Source organism: Linepithema humile, chromosome 3 (assembly GCF_040581485.1).
Source record: "Linepithema humile isolate Giens D197 chromosome 3, Lhum_UNIL_v1.0, whole genome shotgun sequence".
Classification (NCBI taxonomy): Eukaryota; Metazoa; Arthropoda; class Insecta; order Hymenoptera; family Formicidae; genus Linepithema; species Linepithema humile.
The window spans coordinates 12844651-12867217 of record NC_090130.1 but is presented as its reverse complement, the minus strand read 5'-3'; the positions used below and the strand labels follow the sequence as shown (position 1 = coordinate 12867217).

At 29.8% G+C, this 22567-nt stretch overlaps 2 protein-coding genes and 1 long non-coding RNA gene across 8 annotated transcripts; 2 read left to right on the top strand and 1 right to left on the bottom strand.

The window, feature by feature from the left end:
• Window positions 1-666: 666 nt before the first annotated feature.
• On the bottom strand, window positions 667-6237 carry LOC136998340 (uncharacterized). Of its 5 annotated transcripts, none has more exons than XM_067350872.1 (10): window positions 5707-6219; window positions 4955-5564; window positions 4311-4472; window positions 3648-3740; window positions 2902-2946; window positions 2661-2804; window positions 1722-1784; window positions 1420-1634; window positions 1160-1319; window positions 667-1068 (listed from the first exon to the last, which is right to left on the bottom strand). In XM_067350872.1, the coding sequence occupies exons 2-10, from the start codon at window positions 5541-5543 to the stop codon at window positions 920-922; spliced, it is 1620 nt and encodes a 539-aa protein (XP_067206973.1). In that variant the 5' UTR covers window positions 5544-5564; window positions 5707-6219; the 3' UTR covers window positions 667-919. The 5 variants fall into 5 exon arrangements, with proteins under 5 accessions (XP_067206973.1, XP_067206976.1, XP_067206975.1 ...); XM_067350875.1 differs by having other exon boundaries at window positions 4955-5406; XM_067350874.1 differs by lacking the exon at window positions 4311-4472 and having other exon boundaries at window positions 5707-6212.
• A 41-nt stretch (window positions 6238-6278) lies between these two features.
• On the top strand, window positions 6279-8678 carry LOC136998358 (uncharacterized). Its single transcript, XR_010888919.1, has 7 exons — window positions 6279-7149; window positions 7532-7678; window positions 7771-7874; window positions 7967-8074; window positions 8167-8274; window positions 8366-8473; window positions 8566-8678. It is a non-coding gene; the product is annotated as an uncharacterized lncRNA (long non-coding RNA).
• Window positions 8679-8683: 5 nt separating this feature from the next.
• LOC136998342 (uncharacterized) lies at window positions 8684-22436 on the top strand. Of its 2 annotated transcripts, none has more exons than XR_010888906.1 (9): window positions 8684-8873; window positions 8966-9073; window positions 9230-9339; window positions 9845-9910; window positions 10440-10697; window positions 17691-19696; window positions 20021-20101; window positions 20257-20490; window positions 20618-22436. XR_010888906.1 is itself a non-coding variant. In XM_067350878.1 (9 exons), exons 1-6 carry the CDS (start codon window positions 8864-8866, stop codon window positions 18074-18076), a joined length of 942 nt encoding a protein of 313 aa, XP_067206979.1. In that variant the 5' UTR covers window positions 8684-8863; the 3' UTR covers window positions 18077-19696; window positions 20021-20101; window positions 20257-20490; window positions 20618-22436. The 2 variants fall into 2 exon arrangements, 1 of the variants encoding a protein (XP_067206979.1); XM_067350878.1 differs by having other exon boundaries at window positions 9226-9339.
• Window positions 22437-22567: the final 131 nt, after the last annotated feature.

Sequence of the window (22567 nt, the reverse complement as noted above, 5' to 3'; positions counted from 1 at the left end):
GCTGAGTATATGCAACTTATTACAATAACGTAAGAGCCAAAAATGGAAAATATGATCCTTACCATTTCTTGCTAAAACATTTGCTGAGTATTTACGTCTATCACTATATAACGCTTTAGTAATATCTTTTTTAACAATAATTGTGTTTGACTCACACACATAACAAATTTTTTGATAATACTCAATAAAATATTATTAAAAAATTTGACTACAGCGTGCATTTTCATCAATTTTTATTCAGATTAATTGTAATAGAGGAGATTATCAAGATTAATATAGATTTCTCTCATACACAGCGTACGCATGCTCGCTCACGCACGCACGTCCATGTACGAACACATACGAACATGCACGAACAGACACAGACACGTATGAGTACCCACACAGCACGAGGAACTCCCGGGAAACTCCCGGGGAGCTCATAAAATTTTTTGTAAGCTTAAATTAACCTTCAAAAGAACTTGCATGGAGCTTTCTGGGAGCTCCTATGTCCGCTTTTAAGAGCTCACTGGAAGCTTTATTTAAGCTCAAAGGAAGCTCAAAAATCATGTTTTAAGAGCTCCCAGCGAGCTTTAAAGTAGTTCCCGGGCAACTTCCAAATAATAATTATAAATAATAATAACAATTATTATTATTAAGAATTATAAATATTATAAGAATAATGAATAGATTTCCAATAAATTTTTATTACAATATAAATTTATTTTTATTACAAAAATTTATAACATAAAATAAAAGGAACATTTTGAACAACATTTTGAAACATCGCATTTTAATGATAATAAATTATAATAATAAAAAAAATAAATCAATACATATATATATTGCTTGTTTCATGAAAGAGAGAGAGAGAGAGAGAGAGAGAGAGAGAGAGAGAGAGAGAGAGAGAGAGAGTTAATAAATTGCACATTATGTGGATTCAGTTCTTTTCTTGAGACGTAACAGCCGTGGATCCCACATGGATGATATGTTTTCTTTTCCATCTATCACCAGCATGGTGAAACCATACCATAATTTTTTTTTGTATCTCATTCTTCGTCGTATTGGGATATTCTTTTATAACCGTCTCTGTAAAATTATAATATATCATTCTTTAATGAAATATATACACAATAATGAGAATATATATGCATAACACATGTATAGATAAATTATATACCAATGAGAATTTTTGCCATTCTCATCCCTTGGAAGGCAAATGTATTTTTCCGTCCTGTCCATGAATAATCACGTGCCAACTCATCCGAAAATATGGCACTCAAAATGTTATTCACGTGTTTGGTTGCAGTTGTACCACCAATTCGTATTATAAAGTGTTTCTACAACATAATAAAATAAGTATTAATAAGATCGTTAATATATAATTTTAATTTTTAGCTGACTATAACATATCGACTGAAATACTTAAGATATACTCACAAATTGTTCACAAACAGCATTACATGATATTAGTTGGCTTTCGAATGCATCTACTGCATTTTTCGATTCAAGGTAGAAGTCCGGCATTGCATCTATTTCAGTCTGTCTTTGTGACAGGTTGCGAGTTTTACTTTCCGACCGAGCCACTTCAATGAGGTAATTAATTTTCTTTTCCAATTTCAAGAAGCGTTCCCTATGCTCCTGTCGGCAATATTCTGTAAATAGCGTGTAATCCAAAATAGCGTATAATTATATGTATCAAAAATGCTGTAGAAAATTGGAGGAAAAGCAGATATTCTTACCACAGCAGGAACACTTGGCTATTTCCTTCTGGATAATTTTCTGAGGCAAATTGTTAAATGACACTGAAAGGGGAAAAATATATATATTTAAAATGTTAATAACAGTTTATCCAGGGCTGAATTAATGAGTCTGAGAAAAAAGCACACAGAGAAGAAAAAAACATTAATTATGTGCTAATAATGGAAAAAAGGGACCATAGATAATTATAATTAAAATTACAATCTTGAATTACGGTTTTATTAATAACGGAATTACTGGTAATTTGAAATTATATTAGCAATTATCAAGTATTAATAGTAATCGTACATTTTTCTTCATATTTCATTGTCAATGTACTATAGTTTTAGATAGTTTTAGATAATAATTTTAACTATAATTACAGATATAATTCCCTAATGGTAAATTTAATTTTTTTTCTTTATACGTCGTTTTTTTATTTTCTCTTTTTTTTTTAATTTGTATTAAAATTTGTCATTTTATTAAAAAATTGTAACGTATATTTAGTTATAACTTTTAAACAAAATTTAAAAAAAATGGCTGAATGTTTTATAATTCTTTTCTTTACAAAGAGAATAAATTGTCACACGTCATAATTAATCTTATGGTCAGACCTGTGTATGCGCCAACCGTCGAAACAGCTAAAATTTTGTCACATTTTCTTTCATACACATCACAATGTTAATACCAAAAAAGTATACTTCTTAAAAATACTTTTCATGCAGCATATGTAGTACTAATAGTAAAAAAAATGTATGCCTAATTTCAGAGGAAAGTATATAAAATAAATAAATAATAGTGATCCAGGCCCCTTAAGCTGCAAAGTATCAAAACTATACATTTCTCAACTGACTGCAATTTCAATAATTTGCCAAAAAAGACATAAATAGCTACACCGGATAGCCACATACATTACCACAATATTATATAGTAACATATACCTTTGTTTTTGCTCAGGCTTGCCTGCACTTGAACCGGTCGGCGATCTTTGAATGATGTGTTTCCATCATATAATGTTTCCTCAAAGAGTTCTTTTTCTTTCTGATCATCTGTATCTGTATCTGCTGTATATTCTTCAGTTGTCACTATTAAAAAAATATTTTTATTATTTACACATATAACATGTCTAATTAATAAAATTGAAAAATAAATAACGTTTGTTAAAATAAAAAGTAAAACTACCTGATTCGTTGGAGTTATCCTTGACGCTTGACTTACTATTTGAATCTGCAAAAAGAGAATTTTCACTATACTACATCTATAATCACATTGACACATTTACGCGTATCCGCACGCATGCATGTATGTTCATAGTGATAAAAAAATATGCATATTATTTACAAACGTCGGTAAATAAATCGATTTGTTTTTGCAATTTTAATTAGTTAACAATGTTTCTTTTTTGAACCATGTTTATGTTCAGAAAAATTTATATATAATTTTTATTTTCAAACTTTAGCGTGATTCTTAAAATTATTTTTATTTGAATTTAAAAATTGTTAGAATCGTGAATCGTATAAAAATAATAAAAGTACAAATGATAAGTAGTTATAAAAATATAACAACAAAATAATACAAGGGGAGTGAAACGATAATATTTGGATTTAAATTGAAATAAACAAAATTCAGAAAGTATGTTAATTGAAATAATACGAATGTAATATTAGTACAAGAGTACCATTCAAAAGTTAATAAAAACAAATACAGGAATGTTGTTAAAATGTCTAAATTTAGGTATAATTATGGAATTTAAATAGATTATAATGATAAATATGTAATAATTGTAATATTAAAAAATAGTGGTTGAAAATAATTTGTTGTATGATATACTTATAATTTGTTGTATGATATATTTATGTAACGTGAAAAGCTTATGCATGTGAAAAGTTGCACATAAAGGCAAAGTGGAAAATAAATTTGTATTTTACCTAATTGTTTAAACCTTTTTTTCTTGTTTGTATCATTTATATAACCTGACGGAGGCAGAGTATTCAGTTTTTGCTTATAGCGTTTTTGCTTATCTGAAAAAAAATATAAATTACTTTATAGTCAACCAATATTTGAAAAAGAATATGTTCATTTCATTAACTAATTACGTAATTACCAATTACGATATTAATATTATATAAAATATTAATAATAAGTATTTCTATATATAACAATTGGATCTACGTATTTCTTAATTTTTAATTTTTTTCTCAGCGTTTTACAGTTTAGAAATATAAGAACTAGGTAATAAGGATTATGACTTAATTTATACCAATTGTTTGGTACGTGTACCAAGTATTAAATCTGTTTCTTTGATTGGTGTAGATTTTACCCTAAACGATTTATACCAATTGTTGAAATAGATTTTGTATTTGGTACATGTACCAAATGATCGGTGTAAACATAGTCTATATATGTCAGAAAATGGACAAAACTAAGGGTTATTGGTATTCATAGTCTGTTCTTACATTTATGATTGTCTTAAGTATGATCTTAAAATACTTTGTACCAATCAGAAAGCCATATTAGTACCTTAAGACAATACTTAAAATGATCTTGAAACAAAAACGGACTATAAATTCCGCCCATAGGTATAAGGATACCTGAGGAACTACTTTCTTCGTCGTTACTTTCATTTGAAAGAACTTTGCAAGACTTTGTGATTATTCTTTTTCCAAGGGGTTTTGGTGTCGTGATAACGTTTTCATCTCCTGTCGACCACTCTACGGAATCCTTCTCCGCTTGTTTCGCAATAGTATATGTCTCTACATAATTATATACCAAAAATATCTAATAATGTTTACAACAATAAATGTACGATAAGTGTACGTTTATTACACATAATTCATCGATTTTTTATATTTATCTTATAATGGTAATCTTATATCTATCGAATAATGGTAATCTATTTATTTTATCTATTTATTTTATTAATTGTTGCCAATCAACAAATAAATCGATTGATAATAATAATGCAAACTTCTTGACTCTTATTGATGAAATAAAACATTTAAGCTAAATTTCTCGGCGGAGACGCTTTAATTAATTACTGTTATTGCCCATAGATATCATTGACAATTAGAATTTATTGAGCTTCGTAATATACATAACGTATATTATTTGTACTCATTTTTAAAGAGTGGATAATAATACGCGATATGCATTAATTAATTTCAACCTAAATAGTTGTTATAAAAATCCAAATTTTATATCATATTTTTTCACTATTGTATAGAAATCGATTTACCGTATGGTCCCCACAATTTGTGAAAAGGATGTATGTCCCAATGGTCTTCATGCGCTATACCTTTAGCAATTGCTTTTGATAAATTAACGGTTTTTGGTGGCCACCAACACAGACGTGCAACCTTCCGTATTACAGTTTTTCTAGGAGTACACAGTAAAGTGCGTGCATCCTTTGGTAATTGTTCCATGGGTAAATAAATTCTTAATATTATTAGCAAAGCTGATAAAGCCACATGGCTTATTCCAAATAAAAGTGCCCAATCGCACAGTTTTGCGGCCAAACATTCTTCGTTACCAATAACATCTTCCTCATCTACATCCATATTAATATTGTCGTCTATATCTATATTATCTTCTATCTCATCCATTCTTTCTTGTGAAGAACAACTTGTACATGTTTCTCCAATACTCTCATTCTCAGATTCCGCGATTAATTCGTTTTCGACACTACGGCTTTCAACATTTATGTCATTATTTGTAACGTCAACCTCAGATACCGAAGCAGCATTATTAACATGTACAACTACGGCTGCAAGTCGTCTACGTTGCTGTCTCTCAGACAATTGTAAAAAAGGTTTACGTTCGTCCATTGCTTTAATGCTACAATGTTGCTTTGAAAAAAATATATTTCAATACATCAATTATTGCATAAAGAGACCTTGCACCGATATCTTTCATCTTTTTGCAATATATAAAGCTCTCTAACCTTAAAAAACTAACAAATGATGAAAATATTATAGTTATAGTACTCACCTTTTGAAAATCCCTGCCAAAATCCTTGTACCTCTTGCACGTCTTGCCTCACGCAGATTTCACACACAGGTAAATATATAATTTGGAAATAAATTATGATGAATTATCGAATATCTAACACGTGCTTGCGGCTCGTGGGATTGCGAAATGGCGGCGGCGAGCAGTGTTACTAGACAGGACGTCTTCTTTCGCGTATGCGCAACGCATACAATTAATTCCAGCGGCGCAATATTTAACACATTGGATTGCATATTATACAATTCAATATGTCAAAAAATGCTGAATAAAGTTAAATAGTCAAATTGAAACAAAATTTTTATTCTATAAAAATCTTACAGGTATTCCAGCTCAACAAAATAAGCTGCCTAAGAGTTTATTTTATCGAATTTTATAAGCTCTTCCGGAGCTCAGCAAAATGAGCTCCCTAGGTGCTTACTCCCAGGAAGCTTAAGGATATAAACTTCCGGGGAGCTTATTTTGTCGAATTTTGTAAGCTCCCCCGGAGCTCAGCAAAATAAACTCCCTGAGTGCTTTATCGGAGCATTGTGCTGTGTGGGTACGTTCCCTTAAATTTAAACGCAAATAACTACGACTGAGATTGAAAAATACCGGACATATAAGTAGTTAATAAATAGTTAATTTTTACTGCTTCATCTTATGCAGTCACAATAATATGAAAGTTTTATGTCTGAAAATAAAAAAAGATTATTTAATTGTCGGGATTGTTAAGATTATTTCGCTTTTCTGGATAAGTTTAATTTTAATTTTTTTCTGTAAAAGAAATAATAATTTGTTACACGGCAGTGATATTATACGAAATTATAAAATCTGTTACAAAGAGATCGGATGTACAATAGGTATAGTAATCCTTAAACAGTAAAAAGTTGACGAATTATCACAGATTATTCTCTACCCATTCGTTTGTGATTGGTCAGTTTTTGTCGACTTAAAGCTTATGACATCAATTGTAGGTTTGGCCGGACTGCGTGCAAGAGTAAATGAAAGATAGAAAGAGTTTAACATTAGTTCGTTTTTATTTTTTAAATAAATCCTTTCACATATGATGTATGGTTTTTTAGTATTTATGTTTTGCACTATTTCTTTTATAATCTACAGTTTACGTTACGTATATTGTAGATTTTCAGTACTGACAGTGAATTTCGGAACACAGCCTATTTATATGTCCGGTATTTTTCAATCTCAGTCGTAGTTATTTGCATTTAAATTAAAGGAAACGTACTCATGTGTATCCGTGCCTTTTCGTGCATGTCCTATGTGTTTGTACATGTACGTGCATGCATGAGCGAGCACGCGTACGCTCGTGACTGTGTCTGAGAGAAGTCTATTTTAATCCTGATAACCTCCTCTATCAAAATTAAGTTGAATAAAAATTCATTAAACTGTACGCTTTAGTCAAATTTTTTGATAATATTCATTATGTGTGTAAGTCAAACACAATCGTTGTTAAAATGATACTACTAAAGCGTTATATAGTGATAGACGTAGATACTCAGCAAACGTTTTAGCAAGAAATGATAAGGATCATATTTTCCATTTTTGGCTCTTACGTTATTGTAATAAGTTGCATATACTCAGCAAACACTCTAACAAACAATAGCACAACAATATTATAATTTCTCACTCAACGTTACTAAAATATAATATATTTTGTACATAACTATTATATTATTGTGTGGAAAGTTATAACATTGATGTTATGTTATTGTTTGTTAGTGTTTGCTGCATACACTCATTACATAATACATAATTCAACTGGAAAGTTCTAAAAACATTAAAACAAATTCATCTTATTTTACTTTCACAGATAATAAAACAACCTTAAAAGAAATAGTGCAAAACATAAATGATGAAAAACCACACATCATATGTGAAAGGATTTATTTGGAAAATAAAAACAAACTAATTAAATCTTTGGAAAACGATGTTCAAACAAACGTTCAAATACCTTTAGGTAAGATCTTTTAATATTGTTAAGTTTTTATGACTGTTATTTTACCATAAGCATTTGATAATATGTAGTCTTGTTTTTTACTTTTATATTAGATATTAATACAAAGGTAGGATCTGTCGATGAAAATACACAGAGACGGCTGCACAAAACGAAGGCTGTGAATCGTTTGAAAACGAAAACACTCGAATACGATTGGGTGAGTTTCTTTAAAATTGGCAAATTTCACGATTGTTATTTTATCGTAAGTATTTGATAATAATGTGGTCTTGCTTTTTACTTTTATATTAGATATTAATACAAAGATAAGTTCTGTCGATGAAAATACACACACAGAGACGGCTGCACAAAACGAAGGCTGTGAATCGTTTGAAAACGAAGACACTCGAATGCGAATAGGTGAGTTTCTTTAAAATTAGCAAATTTCACGATTGTTATTTTATCGTAAGTATTTGATAATAATGTGGTCTTGCTTTTTACTTTTATATTAGATATAAATACAAAGGTAGGATCTGTCGATGAAAATACACACACAGAGACGGCTGCACAAAACGAAGACTGTGAATCGTTTGAAAACGATGACACTCGAATGCGATTAGGTGAGTTTCTTTAAAATTGGCAAATTTCACGATTGTTATTTTATCGTAAGTATTTGATAATAATGTGGTCTTGCTTTTACTTTTATATTAGATATTAATACAAAGGTAGGATCTGTCGATGAAAATACACACACAGAGACGGTTGCACAAAACAAAGGCTATGAATCGTTTGAAAACGAAGACACTCGAATGCAATTAGGTGAGTTTCTTTAAAAGTGGCAAATTTCACGATTGCTATTTTATCTTAAGTATTTGATAATAATGTGGTCTTGTTTTTTACTTTTATATTAGATATTAATACAAAGATAAGTTCTGTCGATGAAAATACACGCACAGAGACGGTTGCACAAAACAAAGGCTATGAATCGTTTGAAAACGAAGACACTCGAATGCAATTAGGTGAGTTTCTTTAAAAGTGGCAAATTTCACGATTGCTATTTTATCGTAAGTATTTGATAATAATGTGGTCTTGTTTTTTACTTTTATATTAAATATTAATACAAAGATAAGTTCTGTCGATGAAAATACACACACAGAGACGGTTGCACAAAACGAAGGCTGTGAATCGTTTGAAAACGAAGACACTCGAATGCGATTAGGTGAGTTTCTTAAAAATTGGCAAATTTTACGATTGTTATTTTATCGTAAGTATTTGATAATAATGTGGTCTTGCTTTTTACTTTTATATTAGGTATTAATACAAAGGTAGGATCTGTCGATGAAAATACACACACAGAGACGGCTGCACAAAACGAAGGCTGTGAATCGTTTGAAAACGAAGACACTCGAATGCGATTAGGTGAGTTTCTTTAAAATTGGCAAATTTCATGATTGTTATTTTATCATAAGTCTTTGATTATAGTGTAATCTATAAAATATCAGTTTGTATTGCTGCTGATTTATAATAATTATTGCGTAATTACATAGTTTTTAATTTTATGTCGATATTAGGTAGCTTTATTAGAACGACAAACTTTGTCAATGAGAATGAAAACAACGGAGAGGCAAATACGCAAAGCAATGACTATAATTTTTTGGAAAATTCTGAAGTTCTAATAACTTTAGGTAAGTTTTTTAACATTAAGTAATACTTCCGTCTCTTATCTCTTATTTTTTATATGAAACAGATTCATTATTGAAATTTGCGTATGGCACTTAATATTTAGTAGTTTGTGTAACTGTACAGTATAGTATACAGTATAGTATACAGTATAGTTACAGTATAGTTACAGTATACAGAGTTTCTAATTTTAAATAATACAACTGAATATCTCAAAAAACTTTGGAAATATAAAAAGATGTTTTAAATAAGATTTGTATAATTTCGAGAGAATCAAGGAATAATGATATGTAGGTAGTTTATCTTCGATTGATGTAGAAAAGTTCTGTGAAAAGGTCATTTTTTAAATAAAATCACATTTCTTTAAATATTGATTCCAATTCCCGAGAAGTCAGTTATGTGAATTAAAATTGAACATCTTATACATATATACATATATGGAGAATGTATTATTTCCTATATCGTAATATTTATTTCAATCGTATTTGTAAGTTTTATTGCTATTTTCAGATATGTTTTATGATGTCACATCTACCAATTTTGATCATTGTGTGAAGAAATTAAATTTCAGCGATTGTATGTAAACTGTTCGATTGTAATTACCGTACGAGAAACATTTGAAAGATACGATACGTTTATTTGTAAAGAAAGAATGAAACGTTTGACAATCGTTACTGTTAAAATATTGCGTAGATTTTTCAGTGTATTTATTAATCATTTGATTAATCGATTAATCAATCAATTAATCAAGTTTATACGTTTGTAATAATCTTTGAGGATATCAAGCGTAAATTGTTTTTGCTTGTTTATTTTACATTTACAGTTTATAATTTAATCTGAAGCGCTTCAAAATTCAATACAACCGTTCGTTATAATAATGATCTTATTGAAAATACATATAAATATAATTTACAAATTTACAAACGTTTCGATCTATATCTGATCATCTTTAATGAAATTTAATGCTGTCGTTGTCTACTGGTGTCAAAAAACTCCTAAAACTCTTAAAAAAAATTTTTTTTCCAAATATTCCTCGTATGCTTATTGATTCATACAGTTTTTCGATTTAGTAATAAATTATATTTCTGTTTACAATATTTGACAGATGCAGCAGATGTATGCATACCTACCATTATTCAAAATACGACAACGTGCAATAAAGAAAATACGAGTATAACGTGCAATAAAGAAAATACGAGTATAACATGCAATGAAGAAAATACGAGTATAACGTGCAATAAAGAAAATACGAGTATAACGTGCAATAAAGAAAATACGAGTACAACGTGTAATAAAGAGAACATTAATCTAGTACCACTTTCAGTGCTATCTCCAATATCATCCCCAGTACCTGCATTGCATGGTATGTACATTTATGTTCTTTTTTAAAATTACTTTTGTATATTAGATACTTTTGTATATTAGTTTTTTAGTTTATTAGATAAATTATATTGACTAATTTGCACCCGAGAAAAAATGGTATAATATGGTCAGATGTAAATATATATGTAAAGAAAGTATACTTTTTTTAATGCGAATTGGCCGCGCTTCTCATGCTCCGCGCGTCTTCTGATTGATTACCGTTGGATGGAGCGATATGTACGATCACGAGGATGATTGTAAATAGACACGGACACACAGTTGGAGAGAGACAGATAGTCATTACGGAATAAAGCACACGTGCAATTTACGGATAATTAAAGTTAAGAGTAAATTAAGTAGTGTGAATAGAGAAGCGGTAATTGTAAACTTTAATTGTCGTTTCTTTGTTTACAGGTAAGATTGTAAATAGTGTAAATAACAATCGTTAAGTAGTGAATAAAATTCTCCTCTTTGTTTACAGAGAAACACACTTTGGTTGAAAATTTACCCCGTACAAATAGTTGTCTTATAAAACGACAATTTTTGTTTATAATGTCGAGAAAATTGCAGTTCGCATTTCAATATGTGGCATCGCCGAGGGACAAGAAGACAAGTATTATCGCCATAACCTCAATTAGAACAGAGGATGACAAGGAATATGTGTTGCCACAAGAAATGAGATTTGTAAGCGAACATGAAGATCTGATGAAGACAGATGTTTACAAAAGAGTAAAAAAAAGTTTGACTCAAAGAGGTCAAGACAGAACAGTGTGGATTACACTAACAAAAGAAATGGAGCAGACATACTTTGATGAAGAGGGTAATATAATGTTTAACGACTTATATTTAGAACAAATAATAAAAACAGATATAGTAGAATCCACTCAGAAAAAAGAAAGTCAACTTAATTTAAAACACATAGCAGAAAAATTCATGATTGAAAAATTTACATCTAAACACTCAAATGCAAAACAATGGCTGGAGACATTTGAGAAAGAATGTAGAAGGTTTGAAATCAATGAAGATAATACAAAAATCGAAATATTGAGACTATTCCTGGACAAGTCATGTTTAGATTGGCACTCAGCAACCCTCACATTATTGACAGTGGAAGCTGGATGGTCTGAATGGAAAGAAAGATTTTTAGAATCATTTGCAGACAAAGGATGGACTACAGGAATATATGCTATATATTATAGGTATAAAGAAGGTTCACACACATTGAGTGAATATGCTATGAGGAAAGAAAAGCTGCTACTAGATATGGACAAGGACATCAGTTCAAAAACCCTAGTATTGCTCATAGCAGCAGGATTACCTGAATTTGTTAGAAATAAGATAGACAAAGAAAATTGTAAGAACTCGACCGAATTATTGCATGAAATCAAAAAATGTGAAAATTTAGGGAATAAAAATAGTTTTACGAAAAAGAAAGAAGACAAATACGACAACAAGAAGAAATTTGAAGGAAAACAGCCATGCAAGAATTGTGAAAGCCTAAATAAAGGCATTAGATATCACCCTGAAGACTCATGTTGGTTTAAAAGGAAAGAAAGAAATGAAGGTAGAGTAATAGGCAGCAACTCAGTCATAGAAGTAAATCTAAACACAGAAGAAAAAAACGAATAATCACACCATTGATTAAAATAAAAATATTATTAGAAGATAAATTAGAGGTAAAAGGAACATATGATCCAGGTTCCCAAGTTTCCCTAATAAATCCAAAATTAATTAAAATAGAGAAAAAAACAGAAGATGTAAATAAAATATTTTTAAAAACAGTCAATGGTGTGACACATACAAAAGGTTTAGTAACTATAAAAATAAAAATCTTTGACATAGAAGAATACATTGATGTATTCATTACAGAGAGGGATGATTTTGAAGATTTCATCATAGGATTGGATATGATAAAAAAATTCAAATTAATTCAAGATGAAAATTTACAAATATCACAAAAAAAAATAATGATAGATACAAAAAAACAGAAGACTAAAATAGATAATAAAGATAATAAAACTAAACAGTGTTCAATAAACTTTAATGAACACATAGAACCAGATGAATTTCAGATAAAGCTAGAACATCTAGATAATATAAAGAAAATTAAGATAGAAAAACTAATAGAAAAATATAAAACTGTATTTGCGAAAGACAAATACGATATCGGCACAGTAAAGGATTATGAGGCAAGAATTGAATTAATAGTAGACAAATATTGCAGTAAAAGACCATACAGGTGTTCAATAGAAGATAAAAAGGAAATAGAAACACAAGTGGCAAAGCTATTAGAAAAGAATCTAATTGAAGAATCCTACAGTCCATTTGCGGCACCAGTGACACTTGCATATAAAAGAGATGAAGGAAAAAAAAATCGCCTGTGCATTGATTTCAGAGACCTAAACAAGAATATAGTACCACAAGCTCAACCATTTCCACTTATAGACGATCTAATAATTAAAACTAGAAACTGTAAATATTTCACAACACTAGATATAAACTCCGCCTTTTGGTCAATCCCACTCCGAATCGAAGACAAAAAAAAGACTGGTTTCGTAACGCAAGAAGGACACTATCAATGGACGTGTTTACCATTTGGTCTTAAAACGTCACCGGCAATATTCCAAAGAATCCTGAGCAACATATTAAGGAAACATAAATTAACAGAATTTACAATAAATTATATCGACGATATATTAATTTACTCAACAAATTTTGAAGAACACATCAGACATATAGAGCAGGTATTAGAAGCAATTATAAGAGAAGGATTTAGACTGAAATTCAAAAAATGTTCATTCGCTGCGAATTCAATAAAATACTTAGGACACATCATAGAAGATAACACAGTAAGACCAATAAAAGATAATCTAATTTCAATCCAGAATTTTCCAACTCCGAAAACTCAAAAAAATATCAGACAATTTTTGGGAAAGATCAATTTTTACCATGAATACATACCAAATAGCTCAATAACGCTAAATCCATTACATAGATTATTAAAAAAAGATATAGAATTTATATGGTCAGAAGAATGTGAGAAATCTTTTACAAAAATAAAGAAATTATTATGTGATCAACCAGTTCTAGAAATATTCGATAAGGATTTGCCAATAAAAATTTACACAGATGCATCGCTAGAAGGAATTGGAGCAATACTAAAGCAAGTACAAATAGATGGACGAGAAAAACCAGTAGCATATTTCTCGAAGAAATTGAATGAGGCTCAAAAAAGAAAAAAAGCAATATATCTGGAGTGCCTGGCAATCAAAGAAGCAGTGAAATACTGGCAACATTGGTTAATTGGAAGAACGTTTGAAGTATACTCAGATCACAAACCGCTTGAAAACCTGAACATAAAGGCGAGAACGGACGAAGAATTAGGTGAATTAACGTATTACCTGTCACAATATAATTTCAAAATAAAATATATACCGGGTAAAGATAACGCTGAAGCGGACTGCTTAAGTCGAAATCCGGTACTAGAACCGACTGAAAACACTGAAGAGGCTCTAACAATAGTAAATATGACACAAATAGACGAAATAAGAACGGACCAAGAAAAGAACGAAATAATACGAAAAATGAAACCAAAACTAATAAAAAAGAATGGAATATTTTATAAGAAAGTAAAAAATAAAGAGAAAATAATCTTGTCAGAAGAATTGAGCATCAAATTGATGAAAGACATACACAGGGAATGGTGCCATACAGGCATTAGACAAACTATGAACAGGATATGTCCCTACTATACATCAAAGAATCTGACAGAAAATATTTAAAAAATGTGTAAGAATTGCGACATATGTATAAAAAATAAAACAAGAGGCCAAAGCAAATTTGGATTAATGTCTCACTTGGGACCAGCGACTGAACCATATGAAATAATGTCTATAGACACCATCGGAGGATTTGGAGGACGAAGATCAACAAAAAAATACCTCCACTTATTGGTCGACCATTACACGAGATACGCATTTATTCTAACCTCAAAGACACAAAACGCCACAGATTTCATCAAATTAGTCAAAAACGTGTTAGAAACAGATAAAATTGGGATGATTCTAACGGATCAATATCCGGGAATAAATTCAACAAAATTTAAAGAAATTCTAAAAAAAAAGAACGTTAAACTGATATTTACAGCAGTTAATGCGCCGTTCTCGAATGGTCTTAACGAGAGACTAAATCAGACTCTAGTTAATAAAATAAGATGTAAAATAAATGAAAAAGAAGGAAAAAAAGCTTGGACAACGGTTGCTAGAGAATGTGTAGATAAATATAACAAGATAGAACACTCAGTCACTGGTTTTGCACCAGAGTACTTATTAAATGGCATAGACACAAGTGTCATACCAGAAGAACTAAAAAGAAAGAGAAACAAAGATGATTGGACCAGGGATAGAAAATTAGCTTTGGAAAGGTCAATACAATCACATAATTATAATAAAAAACTGTATGACAAAAATAGAAAACATCAGGAGTACAATGCAAGAGACATGGTATATATAGAAAACGGAAACAAATTAAACAGGAAAAAACTAGACCATCTGAGAATTGGACCATTCGAAATAATAAAAAAAATATCAAACTCCCTATACCAAATCAGAACTAATAAGAAGAAATCAGAAACGAGTATATTCCATATATCAAAACTAATACCAACAGAAAAAGAAGACACAGAAGAAGAAGAAGAAGAATAAATAACATATCCAACATAAAAGCACCCCAACAAGTCGTACCCTGGGGGGGGAAGATGTAAAGAAAGTATACTTTCTTTAATGCGAATTGGCCGCGCTTCTCATGCTCCGCGCGTCTTCTGATTGATTACCGTTGGATGGAGCGATATGTACGATCACGAGGATGATTGTAAATAGACACGGACACACAGTTGGAGAGAGACAGATAGTCATTACGGAATAAAGCACACGTGCAATTTACGGATAATTAAAGTTAAGAGTAAATTAAGTAGTGTGAATAGAGAAGCGGTAATTGTAAACTTTAATTGTCGTTTCTTTGTTTACAGGTAAGATTGTAAATAGTGTAAATAACAATCGTTAAGTAGTGAATAAAATTCTCCTCTTTGTTTACAGAGAAACACACTTTGGTTGAAAATTTACCCCGTACAAATAGTTGTCTTATATATATAATTGATTATAAAAAGATCTGATAACATATATAATTTTATATGATCATATATAATCATCAATAATTTTAATATCGCCCATGCAATGTCCATCATAGTGACCGTTCTGAAACTAAGTTTACGAATAATTTATATAAAAGTCATTTAATACGTAATGTAACAAAATATCTTTAAAAGTTTTAAAATTCTGTCTGTCATATGATGCACATGTGCGACTAGTTTCTCTATACAATGATAGTATAATGACCAACTCCGTTACAAAAAAATTAAATAAAAGGATTATGTCACATGTCAATGCAGCTGTCATGACCTTGATCTCGATGCATAATATAAAGATATATCTTGATTGAAATTTGATTATATTTTAAGCAGTTGTTACGTGTTATGTTTTGAATAACATACTTACGTAGATATAAAAATATTATTACTCCTGTTTTTCATTTTCTTTGCAGTTTCTTGTATATTTGCCACATATTTACACGTATTTGTATCATAAATAATATATAGGACTTCATAAGGAAAATAATAAAAAATAAATTTAATTAAGCCTGAAATTTAATATAGTGTTCAAAGTTATATACATTTATGATTAATGACTTGTTCCATCCTAGATCTAGTAAAGTAAGTCCGAAGGATGTCTACTCTGATTTACATACAAGATTGATATGAGGGCCATTTATACATATATAAATCTTGCAAATAGAATAGGCATATTCTTTGAACTTGCTTCACTAGATCTAAGGCAGAACGAATGATTGATCGCGGATAATACAAAGTGTCTCATGGGAAGCTGCTGAAATTAATTGTCATTTTTAAAATGCATATCGACATCAAGAAAAGTAAAATATCTTCTAATAGAAGACATTTAGCAGTTTTATTTACACACAAGCTAAAAACGGATATTTTTATCATTAAATAAACATTTATTTAAAAAATGTCAAATTTTGTTAATTTTAATGGTGTGTATTTTCGAAGTGCATACCATTAAAATTGTAAGAAAAATTAAGTCGCTTTTGGAAATTATAAAAAATTTTATGTAACAAAAGTTACAGTTATAGTTATAGTTTCCGGAAGAGAAACTATAACTTTATTTTTGTTATAATTCTGACAATGCACATTTCAAAAATATATATTGTTAAAATAAGCGATATTTGGCATTTTTTATAAACGTTTATTTAATGATAAAAATATTGTCTTTAGTTTATATGTAGATAAAACTGCAAAATGTTCTCTGTTAGAAAGTATTATATTTTTCCTGCTTCCTATATGCATTTAAAAATAATAGCTAATTAGTTTCAACAACTTCCCATGGGACACTGACATACAGGATGAATCATCAAACGTTAGCTCCTTAAATAAATCGTAAAATACTTGCTATATGAAAAACTTATTCAAACAAAAGTTGCATGGTATCAAAAATACATATAGTACAATAATCATTTTTTTGCTATCTTGCTTTTTATCGAGAGATACAAAGGTCACCTTCGATTTTTTTAATGGAATGCCCAACATTTCTTTCCGGATTTTGATAAAGTATCCAACGCTGAGTAAAAAAATATTATACCGGATAGGGTATACAACTTTTGTGGAACAATTTTTTCATATAGCAAGTATTTTAGGATTTATTTAAGGAGCTAACATTTGATGACTCACCCTGTATATAGTTTTCTGTAAAATTTTTGTAATATATTTACAATATCATATTTCAAAAATTTCGAAAAAACAACAATAAAAATATAAGCAAATATTTATATTTCTGCTATTATAAGATGCATCCAGATCAAGGACATTACAGCTATATGTTATCCCCAGCTGTATGTATTCACTTAATATACTTTTATATCTTAGATAACGTTGACAAGAAAAATAGCAGTGAATCGGAGTATTTGCCATCTGAAGATGAACTACGTTCACTGGAATATGATTACAACAAAAAATTACAACAGAAAAAGAAAGTAGTTTTAAATACAACTGTGGCCTCAGTATCAAGTGGAGATGTCTCGATAGGAAATATTATATCTGCATGCAACGATGAAGATATGTATGTAGAAAAGTCTAATACAAAAGCGCTAAAACAAAACTATTGTTATTTCTGTTCGAAATTACAAACACAACTTCCGCGCCACTTGGAAATTGTACACCGCAATGAGCCTGAAGTTAAAAAGTTTGCCATGTTATCTAAAGGCAATCCGGAAAGAAGAAAAATAATAGATATTAGTAATAATAGATATTAATAATAGATATTATTCGTAAAAATGGTAATTTCAAATTTAACACAAACTCAGAAGTTAACAATGGAAAACTTATCGTATGCAGACGTCCTAACGAAAAATATAATAAGTCTGCTACAGACTTTATAGCATGTGGAAAATGTAAAGGGTTTTTTACAAAACAAACTATACGACATCATTCTCGAAAGTGTCTTAAAAAAGATTTCAGCAAAAATAAGTGCATCATGATTATGGGCAGAAGAATAACTTGCAGAATACACCATTTGGCAAGTGAAACATTAGCGAAAACAGTATTTCCAGTAATGAGGGAGGACGAAGTAACAAGGATTATACGATATGATGAATTGATAATATTATATGCAAATAAACTATGTATCAAATATACAGCACAACACCAGCACGATATGATACGCGCAAGATTGCGCCTTCTTGGTCGATTCCTTTTAGCATTAAGAAATATAAATACAAGTATTAAAGATTTCAAGTCACTCTATCATCCGAGAGTGTACGACGATTGTATTTCCGCAATAAATATAGTAGCAGGATACGATAAGGAAGAAAATGTTTATAAAACTCCAGCGGTAGCGGCTAATTTATCTACATTGCTTAAACATGTGGGAAATCTACTTATTATAGAATACATTAAGACAGATGCTTCAGAGAAAAAGAAATTAGTAAAAGATTTTTTGAAGCTTTTAGTCGTAGATATTGGAACAAGTGTTAATAAAACTGTCATCGAAACACAGTCAGCGCACAAAAGACGTAAAAAGATGAATCTCCCGTCAATGCAAGATATTCAAAAATTGTATAAGCATTTGGAAAAAGTAAGAAAAGAGACTTACATGACATTAAAAAAGTCTTTTTCTTATGAAAATTGGGTTTCTTTAGCAGAGGTAACACTAACTTCAATCCATGTATTCAATAGACGACGGGCAGGAGAAATAGAGCGAATACTTATCGAAGATTTTAAACATTATGAAAAAATAAATAAAAACATGTATAGCGACATATATGAATCATTATCAGAAGAGAATAAAAAAATAGCAGAAAATTATAGTCGATTCTGCATAAGAGGGAAATTGGGACGTACCGTGCCTGTATTATTGACGAATGAATTGCTGAAATGTATTAACACGATTTTACAATTTCGTAAAGAAGCCGAAGTGCCACAAAAAAATCCGTATGTTTTTGGACTACGTGGTTCTAATAAAAATAGATACAGGTATCTTAGAGCTTGTATTTTAATGCGCAAATTCGCACGAGAATGCGATGCAATTGAATCATCAAGTTTACGCGGTACGATTTTACGGAAACACGTGGCAACTTATTGCATACAATTAAATCTCTCTGATATCGATGTTTCTGATTTGGCTACATTCATGGGACATGCAGAAAAAATACATCGAGAACATTATAGACAACCCTTGGCAAGCAGAGATATTCTTAAAATATCACAATATTTAGAGGCGGTCCAAGGTAATGCACAAGATTTGAATGAATCTTCATCAGACAGCGAACACGAAGAAGATGAAGAAAATGAAAAAGTAGAAGATGACAATAATAATAATAACGACAACAATAATACATCGACGATGTATATGGACAAAGAGAATTTATCTTTAAGTAATTATATTAGAGCTAATTTTCCATTTTTGCCTAACTGAAAATATACTAGAGAAGAACTAAAGATGTTACATAATATTTTTCACATTATCGAAAAATGACAATATTTAATTTTCTAGTTACGCACGGTTTGATCTCGAAAAAGAAACATTCCATGTAATAACTGTGTGCTAATGATTTCTTGCTTACTAAATACATTGTTTGCTGGAAGATTTCAAAACTATTAGAATATTATTAAAATATTATTCGTAACAAGTTCAATTTTTCACCTTGCGCATGTTTATTCGAAACTCATTTTTAATTGCGACAAAATATTTATTTCAGACGTACCCTCACATAATACATCTATTGATGGCATAATAATTGAGAATGAGATACAGAAAAATAATAAACGGAAAAGATCCAGTAAGTATTTTACTTCGATTAAAATTTATATTTTGGTTGTGCGCATTTTATTATTATTTATCAATTTGTTTAATTTATATCTATTTTTATGATTTATCATCTATCAATTTCAATATGTATATACATTACTTTAATATATATGGTCTTCCTTCTAGCATCTCCTTATGGCAAAACCAAGAGGACGCGCTGGACAGAAAAAGAAAAAGAAACAGTCCTTCAAGCATTTGCTATACATATGGGCAATTTAACGCTACCGTCTTTACGAGAAATTCAAGAAATAAAGAAAAAGTACAAATGTTTATCTCACCGAACATCGCCGCAAATAAAAACATGGATACACAATAAGCAAAAAACTCTACGGCAATCTACATATGAATGATGTCATTATGGTAATTGCAACTGCTTTAATTGTTGTTTACTACAAGATATTAATTTTTATGAAAAATGTTTAGTTTTTTTATTATGTAATTAATTCAAACATGCCTTCAAATTGATAATTTTCATGTATTCTTTCAGGATGTCATGGATGTCACAACAAAACGATGACTGAAAATTAATTAGTAGTACTGCAAACAGGCGCCGCGGAACTGGGGGGGGGGCAGAGGGGGCGACCGCACACCCAAAGATAATTCAGGGGGGGAGGGGCGTAGCCCCCCTGAAATTTTTCTGTTTTCTTCAAGTATTTTATGACCAAAAATATTGAGTATCAAATATTTACATCAAAGATGAAAAAATGGGTTATTTTTTTCTTTTTTTCTTCTTTTTTCTTGCTTTTTTTTTTTACTATTTACTCATTCAATTGAAATACACTATATAACAAAGAAAATTAAGCGCATTAAGTTAATTAGAACAAAATATTTTTTGTACATTTATACTACCCACTAAGTGGCCTATTATTTGGTGTTTGAATGGAGTTACATATATATACATATTATGAATATATTATGTATCCCCTTTATAAATTTTGCCCCCTCAGATAAAAAATACTTCCGCGGTGCCTGACTGCAAGCAAAAAAATCATCTTTTAATTTTACATTGTATTTTTATTCAGTCAATGCATTTTGAAACATTATTTTCATTTTAGAATACTACTATATTAATGTAATACAATATTATATGTAATTAATAATTATACTGCACCTTTTGGCAAATAAAACTTTGGTATTGCTAAAATAACCAAATTCCTTCCAGTTAGCATAAAAGTACGCTTACTCAATCATATCATTCACTTCGTCGGAAAATTATAAGATTGGAATAGAGTGAGAAAAGGGGGGGGGGAAGTGGGAGGGAGGGAGAGACTCTCTTACATATAGTATTGACTTTTTAGTATCAAACATATCGATATATTATGTGTATTTAATAAGATACATTATATTATAATTTGGAGCAAGCATTTTTTATACTTTTTATAATGATTATAATACAAGAAGTATACAAACGCAACGTAAGTCTGACAATTTTCCAATTATTATTCAATTTCTTTTACCTTTAGTGAGATCTTAGATTTAAAATCTGTATTAAATATATATAATGTTATATTTTATCATAAGTATAAGATTATAATGCAGTATTGCTTTTTATTTTTATATTAGGTATTAATACAAGGTAGGATCTGTCGATGAAAATACACATAAAGAGACAGCAGCACAAAACAAAGCTATATATATATCTTTTGGAAACGAAGACACTCGAATACAATTAGGCGAGTTTCTTTAAAATTGAAAATTATGATTACTATTTTATCGTAAGTATTTAATAATAATATGTTCTTGCTCTTTACTTTTATAAATAAAAGAGATTAATTAATGATTGAAACACAATTAGGCATATATGTTGCGTATACTCTATATATACTGTTGTATTAAAAACAATTATTGTTTAATACTGTTGTATTAAAAACACTAAATAAAACACTTGCTTTTAATTATAATGTATCTTATTACATACACAAAAGAAATTGTTTCATGTTACTAAAATAACCATGTTCCTTTAAGCATAAAAGGATGCTTATACAATCACACTTCTTCGAAAGAACAAGACTTGCAAGACTTACAGATCCGCTTACAAAGCACAAGAATATCACTTGAACCTCCTTACATTAAAAATAATCAAAATATAACATAAATATGCAGCGCAATATTAAGATCTCATTCGTACCGCAATCTTATCAGAATAAATGTCATTATCAGCATTCAGTCTTGCTTTACGTGGAATAAATAGTCAGAAAACATTGTAGCGTATGTTTCTAACACTAGTATATGTTGCATAGGAAAAAATTGCATTATTTCCAGCAAAACTACAGATTTCACCACTGAAAATAAAAGAGATTGATAAATGACTGAAATACGATGAAGCATATGTGTTACATATACTTTATATATGTATACTTGTATTATAAACAATTAAACAAAAAAAACACTTGCTTCTAATTATAATGTATCTTATTACATTCACTTAAGTACTTAC

Bases quoted from the DNA above. Each gene is read 5' to 3' on its own strand.
- LOC136998342 (XM_067350878.1), top strand. The intron at 9,074-9,225 runs GTGAGTTTCTTT...TGTCGATATTAG, and splicing joins AGACACTCGAATGCGATTAG to GTAGCTTTATTAGAACGACA. The intron at 10,698-17,690 runs GTATGTACATTT...TTTATATCTTAG, and splicing joins CCCAGTACCTGCATTGCATG to ATAACGTTGACAAGAAAAAT.
- LOC136998340 (XM_067350872.1), bottom strand. From the start codon at position 5,543: ATGGACGAACGTAAACCTTTTTTACAATTGTCTGAGAGACAGCAACGT. The intron at 3,741-4,310 runs GTATCCTTATAC...ATTTTTTTTCAG, and splicing joins CGAAGAAAGTAGTTCCTCAG to ATAAGCAAAAACGCTATAAG. The intron at 1,785-2,660 runs GTATATGTTACT...TTCCCCTTTCAG, and splicing joins AAGCCTGAGCAAAAACAAAG to TGTCATTTAACAATTTGCCT.